Source organism: Tachysurus fulvidraco, chromosome 11 (assembly GCF_022655615.1).
Source record: "Tachysurus fulvidraco isolate hzauxx_2018 chromosome 11, HZAU_PFXX_2.0, whole genome shotgun sequence".
In the NCBI taxonomy this organism is placed as follows: Eukaryota; Metazoa; Chordata; class Actinopteri; order Siluriformes; family Bagridae; genus Tachysurus; species Tachysurus fulvidraco.
Window position 1 is genome coordinate 22,840,560 of NC_062528.1, and position 15,841 is coordinate 22,856,400.

The 15,841-nt window shown below is 44.0% G+C and overlaps 1 protein-coding gene across 9 annotated transcripts in view; it reads left to right on the forward strand.

Moving 5' to 3' along the window:
- robo1 (roundabout, axon guidance receptor, homolog 1 (Drosophila)) overlaps window positions 1–15,841 on the forward strand; it is a 295,430-nt gene that overhangs the window by 266,893 nt on the left and 12,696 nt on the right. For 8 of the 9 annotated variants that reach the window (XM_047820606.1, XM_047820607.1, XM_047820608.1 and 5 more), the window contains 5 exons: window positions 2,948–3,151; window positions 6,289–6,315; window positions 9,140–9,182; window positions 12,286–12,440; window positions 15,304–15,645. In XM_047820606.1, the coding sequence (XP_047676562.1) occupies window positions 2,948–3,151; window positions 6,289–6,315; window positions 9,140–9,182; window positions 12,286–12,440; window positions 15,304–15,645 (771 nt within the window). The remainder of the gene's footprint in view (window positions 1–2,947; window positions 3,152–6,288; window positions 6,316–9,139; window positions 9,183–12,285; window positions 12,441–15,303; window positions 15,646–15,841) is intronic. The other variant, XM_047820612.1, reaches the window with a different exon arrangement.

Consider the following 15,841-nt stretch of genomic DNA (forward strand, 5'->3'; position numbering starts at 1 on the left):
AAAAAAATAAAAATAAAAAAAAAAGAGATAGACAAAGAGAAAATAAAGAGACACACAAAGAGAAAACAAAAAAATAGAAAACAGAGAGAGAGAAAAAATACAAATGAGACAAAATAAAAAGATAAATAAAAAGATAGAAAAAAAACACAAAAGAAAAAGAGAGAAGAAAAAGACATACACACACACACTAAACAGACAAAACCACAAATCACAACACAAATGACACACAAAAACAAACCCACTAACCACAAAATACACCACAAACAAAACCACAAACACAAAGACTACACCACACAATACCACACCCACACCACACAACACCACAACTCCCACTACACCACACAATACCACACCCACACCACACAACACCACAACTCCCACTACACCACACAATACCACACCCACACCACAACTCCCACTACACCACACAATACCACACCCACACCACACAACACCACAACTCCCACTACACCACACAATACCACACCCACACCACAACTCCCACGTCACCACACAATACCAGACAAACACCACACCTCCCAACACAACACACTACACCACAATTCACAATACACAAACCACATTACACCTCACCAGACTACACTACACCTTACACCAAAGCTCTCACTACACGACATGATACCATACCCACACCACATGATACCACACCCAAACCACATGATACCACACTGCACCACACAATACCACACCCACACCACATGATACCACACCGCACCACACAATACCACACCCACACCACATGATATCACACTCACACCACATGATACCACACCCACACCACATGATACCCCACCCACACCACAAGATACAACACCAACACCACATGATACTACACCCACACCACAAGATACAACACCAACACCACATGATACTACACCCACACCACAAGATACAACACCAACACCACATGATACTACACCCACACCACAAGATACAACACCCACACCACAAGATACTACACCCACACCACAAGATACAACACCAACACCACATGATACCACACCCACATTACATGATCCCACACCACATGATACCACACCGCACCACACAATACCACACCCACATTACATGATACCACACCCACACCACATGATACTACTCCCACAGCACACGATACCACACCCACACCACATGATACCACACCCACACCACACCTCCCAAGAGAACACACACCAAACCATATCACACCACACGACACCACACCAGACCAGACCATTCCTCCTACTAAACCACACCAACTGGTCTCATTGGGCCCCTGAGCAAGGCCCTTAACCCTCAATTGCTCAGTTGTATAAAAAATGAGATGTAAATGCTTTAAATGTAAATGACTCAAATTTACTCATCAGTCGCTGAAAATCCCAAAGGTATCATATATTTGAGTTTCATTTTGTACTCCATATTAAGGTATTAGCGTAATAACACACTCTGAACAGGATTGACGGCTTGCTAGTGCACGTTGTTACACCGTTAAACACTTTCTTCAGGCTCAAACAAACTGTGTATAGACGTTACAAAATGACGGAATTGATTTGTTGAACCGAGATCAAAAATATGACATCCAGATTTCTAGTAAGGGAACATAGTGAACGTAGCTCGTTGGTTTTTGGGGTGCATTATGGGATTTTTTTTCTAGTGTACCAGAAGGATTTTTTGATGTAATTAAAATGTCTTACTCCCTAATGGGTGTCCTGAGACACAGCCCTTATGGAGACCAGCCCCATTAGGCAGAGAGGGTGAAGTGTACCGTACACGTCCTCTGAGACGCTTCAATCCAGACAGCTACGTCTTTTTAAACTGGGTGATATTACACATTCGGTGAGAGGCTCATACAACTCTCTTCATTCACTAAATTCCAGGGGTTTCGTTACCACGACGTAAAGTGGGCGTGTTTCTGGAGGTCTCTTAAAAAAAAAAAACAGCATATTACGAAGGACAAAACAGTCGTACAGGTAGATTTATTTTAGAAAACAAATAAACAACCAAAAACTATGGTTAGAGTTAGGGTTAGGGTTAGATTATCAAATAGGCCACGCCTACCCGATGACGCAATATCTGTTACGCTGTTCTGAATTCCCTGGAAATTATTGCCTGCCCTCTTCCAAACACATGAGCTGAACTCTCTCCTGGAACGAGACATAAACATCAACACTTATAGGACCCTTATAGAATACTGCATGGCTACTAATCTACCTTCAGCCAGGATGCACACTTTCTTCTTTACTCCAAACTCAATCTGGTCGGCAATTAAATAAGAAATACAATAAAAGCAGGGCCGTAAAGAAAATCGTGCAAGTAAATTTTTTTAACAACCCATGAAACAAATAAATGACAAGGAAATACGAACCGACTGAAGCAGCTGATCAAAACTATTACAAATGGAACATGTGGGAATGAGATAAGCTCATCTCTGGGGTTTTTAAGTTCAATCGAACTCAGACGTAGAGAGACAGAAAGACAAGAAGAATTAAACGCGTACACAAGACGAAGTGTGACAGCGCTTCGAGCGTCCGGGTTTGAAGAAAAGTAAAGCTTTCGCCTCCGGCTAAAAAAAAATAAAAATAAAGAAACGTCTCTTAAATGATAAAAGTGACTCAAAACAGAAAGTAGAAAGAAAACCAGAAGAAACGTGCGCTGAGAAAGAAAGGATGGGCCGAGCTCCTTTTATGTGGTGAGCGAGAGACGAGAAGACGGATGAAGCAGATGCTTTGTTGTCTGCCGGTTCTCCAGACATACCAACCCTTTTTTTTTTAATGCTTTGTAACAGGAAAAAAAAACCCTGATCTGTTAACCAGCGATCCAGATGAGAGGATTCGAACTTCATTCTTTAATAAGAAGCTAATTAAAGAATCGAAATATAAGTTAATTAAACATATCGAAGTGTCTGAACATCATTTCATGAAGTGCGTTCTCTGTTTCTCGGCTGCAGACTCCTCAGGGAAGATGGTTCAGCCTGTCGTGGACGCAGAGGACACCATTTCTCAGCAGATCTCAGATGTCGTGAAGCAGCCGGCCTTCATTGCAGGGATCGGCGCGGCGTGTTGGATCATCCTCATGGTGTTCAGCGTCTGGCTGTACCGCCATCGCAAGAAAAGGAGCGGGCTGAGCACCAGCTACGCCGGCATCCGCAAAGGTACGGTACGGCGGTCGTAAAATCTGATTTCAGATTTTATAAAGAATGTTATAAAGTGAAAAACAAAAAGTCAGTACTATATACTGTGTGCTGAAATAACAGACCCCTGGATTTTTCGCTCGTATTATCCAGAATCGAAGCGAAACCGAAAAATCTGCATATATCATTTGGTGCTGAGAGAGAATAAACTCAGCATGTAGGGGTCAAAACTTTCTCCTTAAAAACCTGATTTGGTCAAAACTTACTGGGTGAAAATAGAAAGCACAACATCTATATCAATTATATAAGTGTATAATGTATTGTGAGTTAACTTATAATATATAATTCTATATTTATTAAACCTTCTCTGGGGGAGGGGGGCACGGTGGCTTAGTGGTCAGCACGTTCGCCTCACAGCTCCAGGGTCGGGGGTTCGATTCCTGCCTCCACCTTGTGTGTGTGGAGTTTGCATGTTCTCCCTGTGCCTCGGGGGTTTCCTCCGGGTACTCCGGTTTCCTCCCCCGGTCCAAAGACATGCATGGTAGGTTGATTGGCATCTCTGGAAAATTGTCCGTAGTGTGTGTGTGTGAGTGAATGAAAGTGTGTGTGTGTCCTGTGATGGGTTGGCACTCCGTCCAGGGTGTATCCTGCCTCAATGCCCGATGACGCCTGAGAGACGCCCGTGACCCGAGAAGTTCGGACAAGTGGTAGAAAATGAATGAATGAATGAATGAACCTTCTCTGCATTTCTTTGTAAGCAGTTATCTGATTTCACTGTGTGTGTGTGTGTGTGTAAGTGTGTGTTTCTTGTGTCACGACTATGAGAATAAAAATACATATAATCTAAAACTGTGTCTAAAATTATAGAATTTTAAAAAATATAGAAAGCGTTCATTCCTTCTGCGTATAAAGACTTTTAGGACAGCGTATAGACGTGGAGCCCAAAGGGCCGAGCCGTAATTCCGCAGAACCCAAAACACACACATGCTGCCTCTGAACTACGACTTCTTTAAGTTCCAGCTTGTAAATGTTTCTCTTTCCAGTGACAATATATTAAAGTGGTTAAAGTTCGGTAGAGAAACGCGTGAACAGTAATATTCCCTGCCTCCCATGTCCTTGCTTTACCTCTTTTCAGTCCTGGTACAGCGTGTACTGGTATCTTTCGGTATCTGATGAAGCGTTATTGCTCTTTCATACCTCTCGCTTTCACTGGCGAGGTCGTGCACTCGAGAGCTCGCACAATGGCGTTTTTTTTCCCCTGGATGTTGGCACACGGTCTGAAGGACGCTCAGCTAATGGAATGCGTATTGGCAGGCTGGAGGCTGTGCTAAAAAAGAGACGTGAGTCTGTGCCTATTCATCAGCATTAGCATTCACACAATCTGAAGGTTGACATGCGATCGACCTCTCGAACACGAACACCGCGATGCTGAAAAACCTCCGGCTTTTGAAGTTCCGCTAGATGTTTGTCCTTTAGATCGGATCTGGTTTTAAACTGTTATTGGGATGATTTTCTTTACTGAAATGATGTTTGCAAACTTAATCAAGCTTTAAAAAAAAAGCTAGTTGTTTTTACAAATACGTGCAGAGACCTGTCAGTTTCCCTCTTTGTTTTGATTTGGTAGTTTATTTGACTTTTTTGCAAGACTTACTAATTTTTTTAGAACTCATAACTTTGTGATCAGTAGTCCGGGTGATTTGTAGAAAAGATGACAGAGCCACTAAAAAAAAAAAAAAAAAAAAAAAAAAAAAAGTCATGGTTCTTTAATATTAAAAAAAAAAAGAAAATAGAAAGATTTTGTTAACATGTTGGGGGGCACGATGGCTTAGTGGTTAGCACGTTCGCCTCACACCTCCAGGGTCGGGGTTCGATTCCCGCCTCCGCCTCGTGTGTGTGGAGTTTGCATGTTCTCCCCGTGCCTCGGGGGTTTCCTCCGGGTACTCCGGTTTCCTCCCCCGGTCCAAAGACATGCATGGAAGGTTGATTGGCATCTCTGTAAAATTGTCCGTAGTGTGTGTGTGAGTGAATGAGAGTGTGTGTGTGTGCCCTGTGATGGGTTGGCACTCCGTCCAGGGTGTATCCTGCCTCGATGCCCGATGACACCTGAGATAGGCACAGGCTCCCCGTGACCCGAGAAGTTCGGATAAGCGGTAGGAAGTGAGCGAGTGAGTGAGTGTTGGCACTTGATTAGACACGTTCTCGTGCTAAAGCGGTAGAGCTCAGGAATCCGAGAGCAAGTCTGATCTCGCATTCGAGGTTAAGATAAAGGTTGAAAGTCAGGGTCTGGTATGGAAGGTCTGTTAAGGCTAGCGGTGGTTGGAATTCCCACTCAGACATGAGGAGGCTGTGAGATACCTTTGTTTACCTGAAGTAACCGCATGAGAGATGAATCGGCTCTCGTGGTAGACGGTTAGGTCCAGGAGCGAGGAACGAGGTGTTATCTGTGTGTATATAAGTAACACGGAAGGCTGTACCCCAAAACCTGTCATTACAGTCCTGACATTTACTGAGACACATTTATTTATTTACTTTTTTTCATTGCAGCATTTTAGACGTACTCTCTACAACGTAAGGAAAGCAGACATTCAGGCGTCTGTCTCATCTCGCCCCGCCTGAACGGATAAATACGTACAGTATGATAACGGCATCAAATAAACAGTCACATCTCTTACGCTGATATCTTTGTACGCTGGGATTTCTGAGCAGCGCCACCACACAGACAGACAGACAGACAGACAGACAAATGGAGACAAAAAAAAGGTGACATTTAAAGGCCAAAGCTCGGCATAAAGGCAGAGCGTAAATACGAAGGATTAGAGAAGGTGTTAGGTGGAAGACGATATGGCGATATGACACGTCGTCACCTCACAGTCCTGAAGCATCAAAACATGGCTCCTTCATCCTTTTGATATTATAATCACTGTTTTTTTTGTGTGTATTCACCAGTTTACACCCTCACTGTGCTGCCGTAAGACCGCGCTATAAACCCGACCACTCGGTTTTGTGTTATAAAAGACAGTAGCCTCAGTAGCCTTGAGTCAGTAAGAGAGCTCTTAATCTGTAGTGTTTATATTAGACCTGATTTTCTACATGTTGCCTCAGTAACGCCACTTTGTTCATCTCCCTTTCTTTCATGTTCTTCTGACCTCCGGATACAGTGCCATCGTTCACCTTCACGCCTACAGGTAAGCGTTTAAAGGTGGGGAGATGCACGATGTTTGAGAAATGCTTCAGAAAACAAAACAAACGTGTAGCCAATTAGCAGAAAGGGGCGTGTCTTGTCAATACACAGTGGAGAGAGTGTTCAGTGCGCATGTGTGACATTAGCATAAAGGGGCGTGTCTTGTCAATATGCGGCGGAGAGAGTTTTCAGTACGCATGTGTGACATTAGCATAAAGGGGCGTGTCTTGTCTATATGCAGTTTAGAGAGTGTTCAGTGCGCATGTCTGACATTAGCATAAAGGGGCGTGTCTTGTCTATATGTGGCAGAGAGAGTGTTCAGTGCGCATGTCTGACATTAGCATAAAGGGGCGTGTCTTGTCTATATGTGGCAGAGAGAGTGTTCAGTGCGCATGTCTGACATTAGCATAAAGGGGCGTGTCTTGTCTATATGTGGCAGAGAGAGTGTTCAGTGCGCATGTCTGACATTAGCATAAAGGGGCGTGTCTTGTCTATATGTGGCAGAGAGAGTGTTCAGTGCGCATGTCTGACATTAGCATAAAGGGGCGTGTCTTGTCTATATGTGGCAGAGAGAGTGTTCAGTGCGCATGTCTGACATTAGCATAAAGGGGCGTGTCTTGTCTATATGTGGCAGAGAGAGTGTTCAGTGCGCATGTCTGACATTAGCATAAAGGGGCGTGTCTTGTCTATATGTGGCAGAGAGAGTGTTCAGTGCGCATGTCTGACATTAGCATAAAGGGGCGTGTCTTGTCTATATGTGGCAGAGAGAGTTCAGTGCGCATGTCTGACATTAGCATAAAGGGGCGTGTCTTGTCTATATGTGGCAGAGAGTGTTCAGTGCGCATGTGTGACATTAGCATAAAAGGGGCGTGTCTTGTCTATATGTGGCAGAGAGAGTTCAGTGCGCATGTCTGACATTAGCATAAAGGGGCGTGTCTTGTCTATATGTGGCAGAGAGTGTTCAGTGCGCATGTCTGACATTAGCATAAAGGGTCGTGTCTTGTCAATATGCGGTGGAGAGAGAGTTCAATGCGCATGTGTGACATTAGCATAAAGGGGCATGTCTTGTCAATATGCGGTTTAGAGAGTGTTCAGTGCGCATGTGTGACATTAGCATAAAGGGGCGTGCCTTGTCTATATGTGGCAGAGAGAGTGTTCAGTGTGCATGTCTGACATTAGCATAAAGGGGCGTGTCTTGTCAATATGCGGTTTAGAGAGTGTTCAGTGCGCATGTGTGACATTAGCATAAAGGGGCGTGCCTTGTCTATATGTGGCAGAGAGAGTTCAGTGCGCATGTCTGACATTAGCATAAAGCGAGTGAAACATCAACATGGCGGATACCTGCCGTTACCTCTGCCTCGGGTTCTAGGTGTTTAACGTCGTCTTCCACGTGAAACAGAGCTAAACCTTTCACGCTACAACACACAGTACTACAAAAACACATTTGTATTACCATAGTATTACTCATTGTGTTCATTTAAAAGTAAAATGATAAAAGTAATAAAAAAGTACCCCCTCGGCCAGCCGCCCCAGCAGGTTCCGCCATAATAGTTGCCTGGGTTACGTATGTATGTGTGGGGCGGAGCTAAAACAGGGATGACTCCCATTTGGGTTAGGGGCGTGTTTGTTTTGGTGATTTCAGATGTCAACATTGGCTTTCAGAGATCGTACACCTCACCTTTAATAAAGGTTCGATCTTCTATACTATAAGAGCTCTGGCTGCTGACGTGACTTGACATAGATTCAGAGCGTCACCGATGTAGGTCCACGACACATACAGCATGTGCTAGTTCTCCTCGCTCAGACTTCCAACAGAGGAATCAAACAGGGCTTCAAGAGACAGCAGTCCAGCTCAGTAAAGCATGTCCTCTTGTTAAAAATTCATCTCTTTCTCCTTACAAGAAAGAGCGCACTAGTCTGGAGGTTTTCACACAGCCATCAAAGGCAAAAAAGCGGCTTCGGGAATCCGGCGAGTCCCTTCGAATCTGGCTAAAAAAGGACGACGCACTTTGCTAAAGAAATCTGTTAAGCAAAGGACAAGAATGGATCAGAGATACTCAGGTTCAGCTCTGACGAGGTGAAAGGGGAGCTCCCGTGGCCCAATTAGACCAAAAGCATGGACGAACTGGAGCATCCTGAAGAACAAGACACGTTTTCCTTTCCTTTTCGCACTCTTCCTCTCTGTTTGAGGTGGTTTCATTTCACGCTAATCAACCTCCCGTTGACGTCTGCATGGTTTCGAGTGCCAAAAAAAAAAGAAAAAGGAGAAGGAAAAGGAGACTGATTGGAGTGAACCTTTTTCTGCGTGAATGGAAGTGGATCTCGATTGCGATCAGAGAAACTCTGCCAAGCTTTAAGTGAAACTCCAGGTTCTAATAGTGGAGCATTGCCAAACACTCAGCTGCCAACACTAACCACCCCGATATTATTGCCTCCTGAATCGGTATTCGCGTATCTGAAAAGTTCCCGTGTCAGTGCTAAACAGTGCAGGATTGCAGGCTGAAATGTGTCTGCTGTAGGACGGGAGGTTAACTGAACTAACCCAGATCCGAGTCCATGTCTAAATTCGGAAAAATGAGATGCAAGAAGAAGTTTATGCTTTATCTTTAAGGAAAGTTGATGCTAAAGCCTAAAGTACCAGCACACACACACACACACGAACACAAAGCCGGGAATGACTAAGGTTTCTGGCAACACACAGTCGTTTAATTAGCATGCTAGTCTAATCCAGAAATTTGTGTGGTTCTTGCCAGGGTTTCATCTGCAAATCTGCGTCTGCTTTGCCATTGATCATGTCCTTCTTTTTTGTTGTTTGTCTACGTTTGCAGTTTCCTATCAAAGAGGAGGGGAAGCTGTGAGCAGTGCCGGCAGGTGAGTCCTAATCTTCCATTATATACAAATGCAAAGGTTTCGGTTCGACCACCAGAACACCTTCGATTCTACAACAATGTGGAGTGAATGTACTAAAAAGTTTGATGATGCTCCAAGTTCTTGTTCATCCTAAAAGCAGCTCCGATTTATTTCTCTTCAACACTAAAATTCAGTATAAGATTCTCGACAGAGGGAAAAAAATAAAACACGCGTCCAAAACACAGACAGACTCACTTTAGATCAGACTCCCAATCAGAAATTCACTCGTTTATTTATGTACTGCTAAAAAGGGTTAAATGTGAAAGAAGGTCCCAGGAAAGGAACATTTACATTTTGTGTAATAATTCGATCCTAATTTAAAAGTCACCACGGTGTAATTGCTCTTGTAGGACACAAGGGGGCAATCTTTGGTTTATAAAGTCTTCTTTTTGTGAAAATGGAGGGTCTCGTAGAGCAAAACAAGAAGAGATCAGAGACAAAAGCTCACCTCTTTCTATCTCCATATTGCTGTAGTATGTTAATGCATACTGTACAGCGGCATTGAGACGCATTTCCTCGCTACACGTTCACAATAAAAGGTCATACTGTAAGAAAAACACAAGAAAGTCTGTAAGAAACAAACCCAGACCTTGTGTTGCTTATTGGTGAGCTTGGAGTCCTTGTGGGCGTTTCCCTATTGTCTGGAGTCAGAAATCTTGAGGTGATGTTTTTGTTGAAATATGTAACAAGAATATGGTGAGGGAGGAACAGGCGAGCTTCACCCGCTAGCGACTAGCTGTACAAGCCAGGGCAGTCAGGACAGGAGGACGTTTAACCCCGAGTCAAAGATTTCACAGCGCTGAGCGTTGACTTTGATGTTCGGGGGTTTTAAACTTTAAAGCTTTTTCTGTTTCTCGTCTTCTTGCTCGACCTCGTGTTAGTCTTTCTCTTTTTAAGTAGCAAATCGTTTGTTGTTGTTGTTGGATCCAGTAACTTACTTCCACGACCTCTATTTTTATTGGTCACTATAACACTGTAAATAAGGCCGGACAGAATGATAAGAATGTTGTGATATAATAACATCATGATAGAATCTTCCACCATTGTGATTATTACAAAGTGACATACAGCTAAGTATGGTGACCCATACAGCAGTGAACACACACACACACACACACACACACACACACACACACACACACACACACACACACACACACACACACACACACCGAGAACACACACACACACACACACACACACACACCGTGAACACACACACACCGTACACACACACCCACACCGGAGCCACACACCGTACACACACACACACACACACACACACACACACACCCACACCGGAGACACACACCATACACACTGTACACACACACTGTACACACCGTACACACACACCCCGGACACACCCACACCGTACACACACACCGTACACGCACACTGTACACACATACCCACACCGGACACACCCACACTGGACACACACACACCATACACACTGTACACACACACCGTACACACACTGTACACACCGTACACACACACACACACCATGAACACACACACACACACCCCGTGAGCACACACACCATACACACACACACACCGTGAACACACACCCAGAGCAGTGAGCAGCCATTTATGCTGTGGTGCCCGGGGAGCAGTTGGGGGGGGTTTGGTGCCTTGCTCAAGGGCACCTCAATCGTGGCCGTCCCGAGACTCGAACCCACAACCTTCGAGTCGGACTCTCCAACCATTAGGCCACGACTTCTCCCCTCTTTGCTAGCTGAACTTCCTTAATTATACATTGCGATACTTGTGTAAATATCGCGGATTGTTTATTTTTCCATATTCCCTGCTGAGAAGATTTGCATTTCCTGACGAGTATTCCATAAACATGCCGTGTTCACGCAAGAATGTTTAATTACCACATGTACAATGGGGTCAATGTAAAAGCAAAGATGTGTATTCATTAATTAGTGTATATTATCCTCACCATTCATACCTCTGGCTTGCTCCTTAGAAATAAACATACATTTAAATTTGAAACTTTAATTATTTATAACCCAAATATGTATAATCCTGTATAGCTGCTTGGTGACCGTGTCCACTGTTAAATAAAATGGCATTAGATTGAATGTATTTGATTGCACCCTAGTGATGCTGTTGTTAAAATAGTAGAATTATAGATTTGGGTTTTATTTATTTTTAACATATACAACACAAATGGTCCTCTGTTAGTGTGTGTGCCCTGTGATGGGTTGGCACTCCGTCCAGGGTGTATCCTGCCTCGATGCCCGATGACGCCTGAGATAGGCACAGGCTCCCCGTGACCCGAGAAGTTCGGATAAGCGGTAGAAAATGAATTAATGAATAAATGAATGAATGGTTCTCTGTTTGTTTCTTTCACTTTAGAGCTTTTATAAGTAGAATCTTAAAATGGAAACACTGACCAAGGATTACTGCACAAAAGGTGCGTGTTCTTGTGTCATAATATCAAAGAGCCTATCACGTTAAAGTACGCAAATGAACTGATCCATGTTTGAATATTCATAAGCGTAGAAGTTTTTTTTTTTTTTTTTTTTTAGTGGAACCTCTGGATTAATTGGAAGCAGTCGTGGCCTAATGGTTTGAGAGTCTGACTCGTAACCCGAAGGTTGTGGGTTCGAGTCTCGGGCCGACCACAACTGAGGTGCCCGTGAGCAAGGCACCGAACCCCCCAAATGCTCCCCGGGCATCGCAGCATAAATGGCTGCCCACTGCTCTGGGTGTGTGTTCATTGCTGTGTGTGTGTGTGTGTGTGTGTGTGTGTGTGTGTGTGTGTGTGTGTGTGCACGCGCTTTGGATGGGTTAAATGCAGAGAACAAATTCTGAGTATGGGTCACCGTACTTAGCCATGTCACTTCACTGTTTTTCATTCATACGGATTCATTTGGAATCGTTTTGAACAACATTGGTTGTTGTTGTTGTTGTTCTTCTTCTTCTTTTTCTTCTTCTTATTATTATTAACCCCTCTTAGCCTTATTATATGGTAATTTGAGCTTTGTTGATTCTAACAGTTTTTGTGTGTTTGTGTGTGTGTGTGTGTGTGTATGTGTGTACACAGACCTGGCTTGTTGAACGTTAGCGACTCGGCTACGCAGCCCTGGCTTGCAGACACGTGGCCTAACAACTGCTCCAACCAGAACGACTGCAGCATCAACTGCTGCACCGGAAGCAACGGCAACAGCGACAGCAACCTGGCCACCTACAGCCGCCCTGGTGAGTCAGCACTGACCAGGAAGCTGTGTGTGTGTGTGTGTGTGTGTGTTAAAGGTTTAAGCAGTGTTGTTTTATATGGAGAATAAAAGGTAGCCCTGGCCTGGCCCTTATGGGCTCTGTACTGCCAGCTAATCAAATTTGCCAGCTGATTTCCATACTGTTGTTGTAGGGTCTAAATGCAATTTCCCCTAAGTGCTTCCTTATTTAGGAAACAGAGCAGTTTCAGAGGTCAAAGAGAGAGAGAGAGAGAGAGAGAGAGAGAGAGAGAGAGAGAGAGAGAGAGAGAGAGAGAGAGAGAGAGAATTGTGTGTGTGTATACTGTACGTCTGTGAGGCATGGTGATGGAGGAAAAAGGCAGAGTGTGCAGAAAGAATGATGAATCCCTTCCAGGTGATTTTTTATTAACAGGCATCAGCAAGATCTGACTGAAATAACAAAAGGGAAAAGTTGTGAAGTCTCAGTTCAGGTTCTGAAGTCCTGTAATACTTACAGTATATACTACATTAGCACACTGTAACTGCAGTCATAATATAACAGGGGTGTGAATTTCCCTCTTTCTGTCATTATTATGATACGGTTGACTATTCGGTTTACTACGGATTCGTTTGGAATCGATTCAACAACAGATCGACTTGATTGGATTCCGTCTTGAATCGTTTCGGTTCAAATGAAATCTTTTAATGCCCCTTTTCCACTGAGGCAGTTTGAGTGCAGGTTCGGAGCCTAATTTAGAACCAGTTCTTTCTGTTTCGACCACCAAAGCACCGGCTCTGAACCAGGAAAAGTGGTTCTTAAGTAGCACCAAAACGTTGCTGGTCTACACTTAAGAACCGCTTGCGTCAGGAGCTGGGGGCGGGGCTACTGTTAGTGCATTTGATAATGTACCTTAAGTATACTAATGTTTAATACACTTTTACTTTACCGCGATATGATACATTATCAGCACACATGATAGTAAGTAGCTACATGCTAAGGCTAACTTTTTTTCTGTGTTAATGATAAAATAACGTTATGTACTTTATCGATTACAACCTCCGTTTATACAGATTACACGGAGCCGCACGTACACGTTTTATTCACCGTGTTTGGATGCCGATGTAGGTTCACAAAGCCATGAGCATTAACAGTAAAGCGACATCCACCATTGTTGTTGTTGTGTTTGTGTTTGTCGCTGCTGTGCTAACGTCGCTGGGACACATGACACGTATACAATGACGTCACACTCGGCGCTGTGATGGTCTCTAGCCAGTGGAAAGGCAAACCGGTTCTTAGAAGGTTCTCCAGTGGAACCAACTTTGAACCAGCACTAGCGCTAGCTCTGAACAAGCACCCGGTTCTTTCCGGTGGAAAAGAGGCATAAGTTTACTATCAAACCTCCAAGAATACTTGTAGTTTACTGTCAACCTCCAGAGTGAGGAGCATAAAAAGAAACCTGAGAGAGAAGGAGAGGTTTTGCTCTGAGAGAGAAGGAGAGGTTTTGTAGCTGCTATAACATAAGTGAGAAGGTACGTTATTAACCTAATGTAAGTAATACTACATACGATCTTTAACTGGTGTTAGCTAACCATTTTCATTCCATTTCAAAGCCAGGCTTGGACATCGATGCCTTCATTTCAAAACAGATTATATCTTAAGGCTCCTATAATATATTTTCTATTTAATATTTGACTGCGTATAGAAGGGTGAGCTTAAGCTTCACTTTAAGGCTGATGTGGATTTAAATGAAATAAATAAAGGGAAATTTCAGGACTGCTTCCATCGCGATGCCGTATTGCCCGTCAGCGGCGACAAACGCTGGTTAAATGATGCTGAAACATTCCCCTGTTTGTGCCACACGCGTAGGCACACCGTCTACGTGTTCAGACGCGGTTCAGTCCGAGTGTTAAGAAGCCGAAAGCGCTTGACTGCACGTCTAATCTGCTTCTTTTATGAGGTGTGTGTTTTACTGCTAACTCAAGCTTTTATCCGAATCACCCTTTTTAAAAGGGAGGAAGGATAAATGCCATGGCTACTCACAGCATGACAGTGTGAAAGCTTGCCAGCTTCTCGCCTGGCACACCTCAAGCACTAAAACCTTTAGGAAATTAACTGGCTCTGAGACGTCGCATCTCCTGAAAGGCCACTCGGTGAATCGGTGGGCCATGTTTTCGTAAGGATCTATTTTTTCTGCACATCTACTTTTGCCACAGAGTCCCTCGTCCTGAAAGCAACGAGAGAATCCAGACCATGTGATGTTTACCGCCGGGCTCCAAGCGCCGATCTCTGATCCTGTGCAGGATTTGAATATTTTATGAGTGAGGGAAAAATTGGATCTGTCAGAAAGCCTCTTTTTTTTTTTAAACAGTGCTGCTCCTTTCCGGAAGGTTTTGGACGGGATGCACCATGCGGCTCGATGACAAGAGCTGTCTCCTTGTGAAAGGCACAGCTTCAGATAGCGCATTCGGCTCAGCTTATGAGGAAGCGGATAAGAATGCAAAGAATTATATAGCAGCGGTGAAGTTTTGAAAACTTCATACGATATTTTGAAGGATCCTGGGAAGTTCACAAATATTGTTTATATCTAAAGCAGTCTGAAGTTTAAACATGACGTAGCTAAAAATCGTTAGAGAAGATTTGAACCAAGCCACGTTATGAGCTTTTTACAGCGACTGTCGTTCACTTCGATCTCTAAACCGTTCTTCTGCTTGACGTAAATATTACAGATGCAACGGTCTTAAATTTATCCCATAAATCTGGAAGAATAAAAGTTTTTCAGTCATTAAAAAGATTTGAGAAACGTTCACGCTATGCGCTAAGCCACACTAAGCTAGCACCTCAGTAGAGTCTCGTATCCTAAGCTGCAATCCCCTCTCCGTTCATCCAGCTGACTGCATCGCTAACTACAATCAGATGGACAGCAAACCCAGCAACCTCCTGGCGCCAGATTCGTCCCTCTACGGAGACGTCGACATCTCCAACAAAATCAACGAGATGAAAACATTCAACAGCCCCAACCTGAAGGATGGGAGGTCGGTGGGACCTGTGGGCCAGCCCACACCGTACGCCACCACCCAGCTCATTCAGTCCAGCATGGGCTCCAACCACATGGGCGGCACCGACCTCAACGAAAAACAGAGCTGGAAGAGCTGCCAGGGGATGCCTCAGAAACAGGAAGTGACCTCACAGCTGCAGTACAGCATCATGGAGCAGAACAAGCTGAACAAGGGTGAGTTTGGTGAAGTGGCGTAACATCATTCTTCCAAACATTTCTTCATTTCCTTCCAGTCACACTTTTTTCCACCTTGTAACTTTTTTTTTCCTCTCTCGTTACGTGAATAATCCGAGCTCGGCTTTCACGCTTTCTCTTCGTTTGTTTCTCACGCTCGTGAACATTTGAGCTCGCTCTGGGATATCGGCTGTCT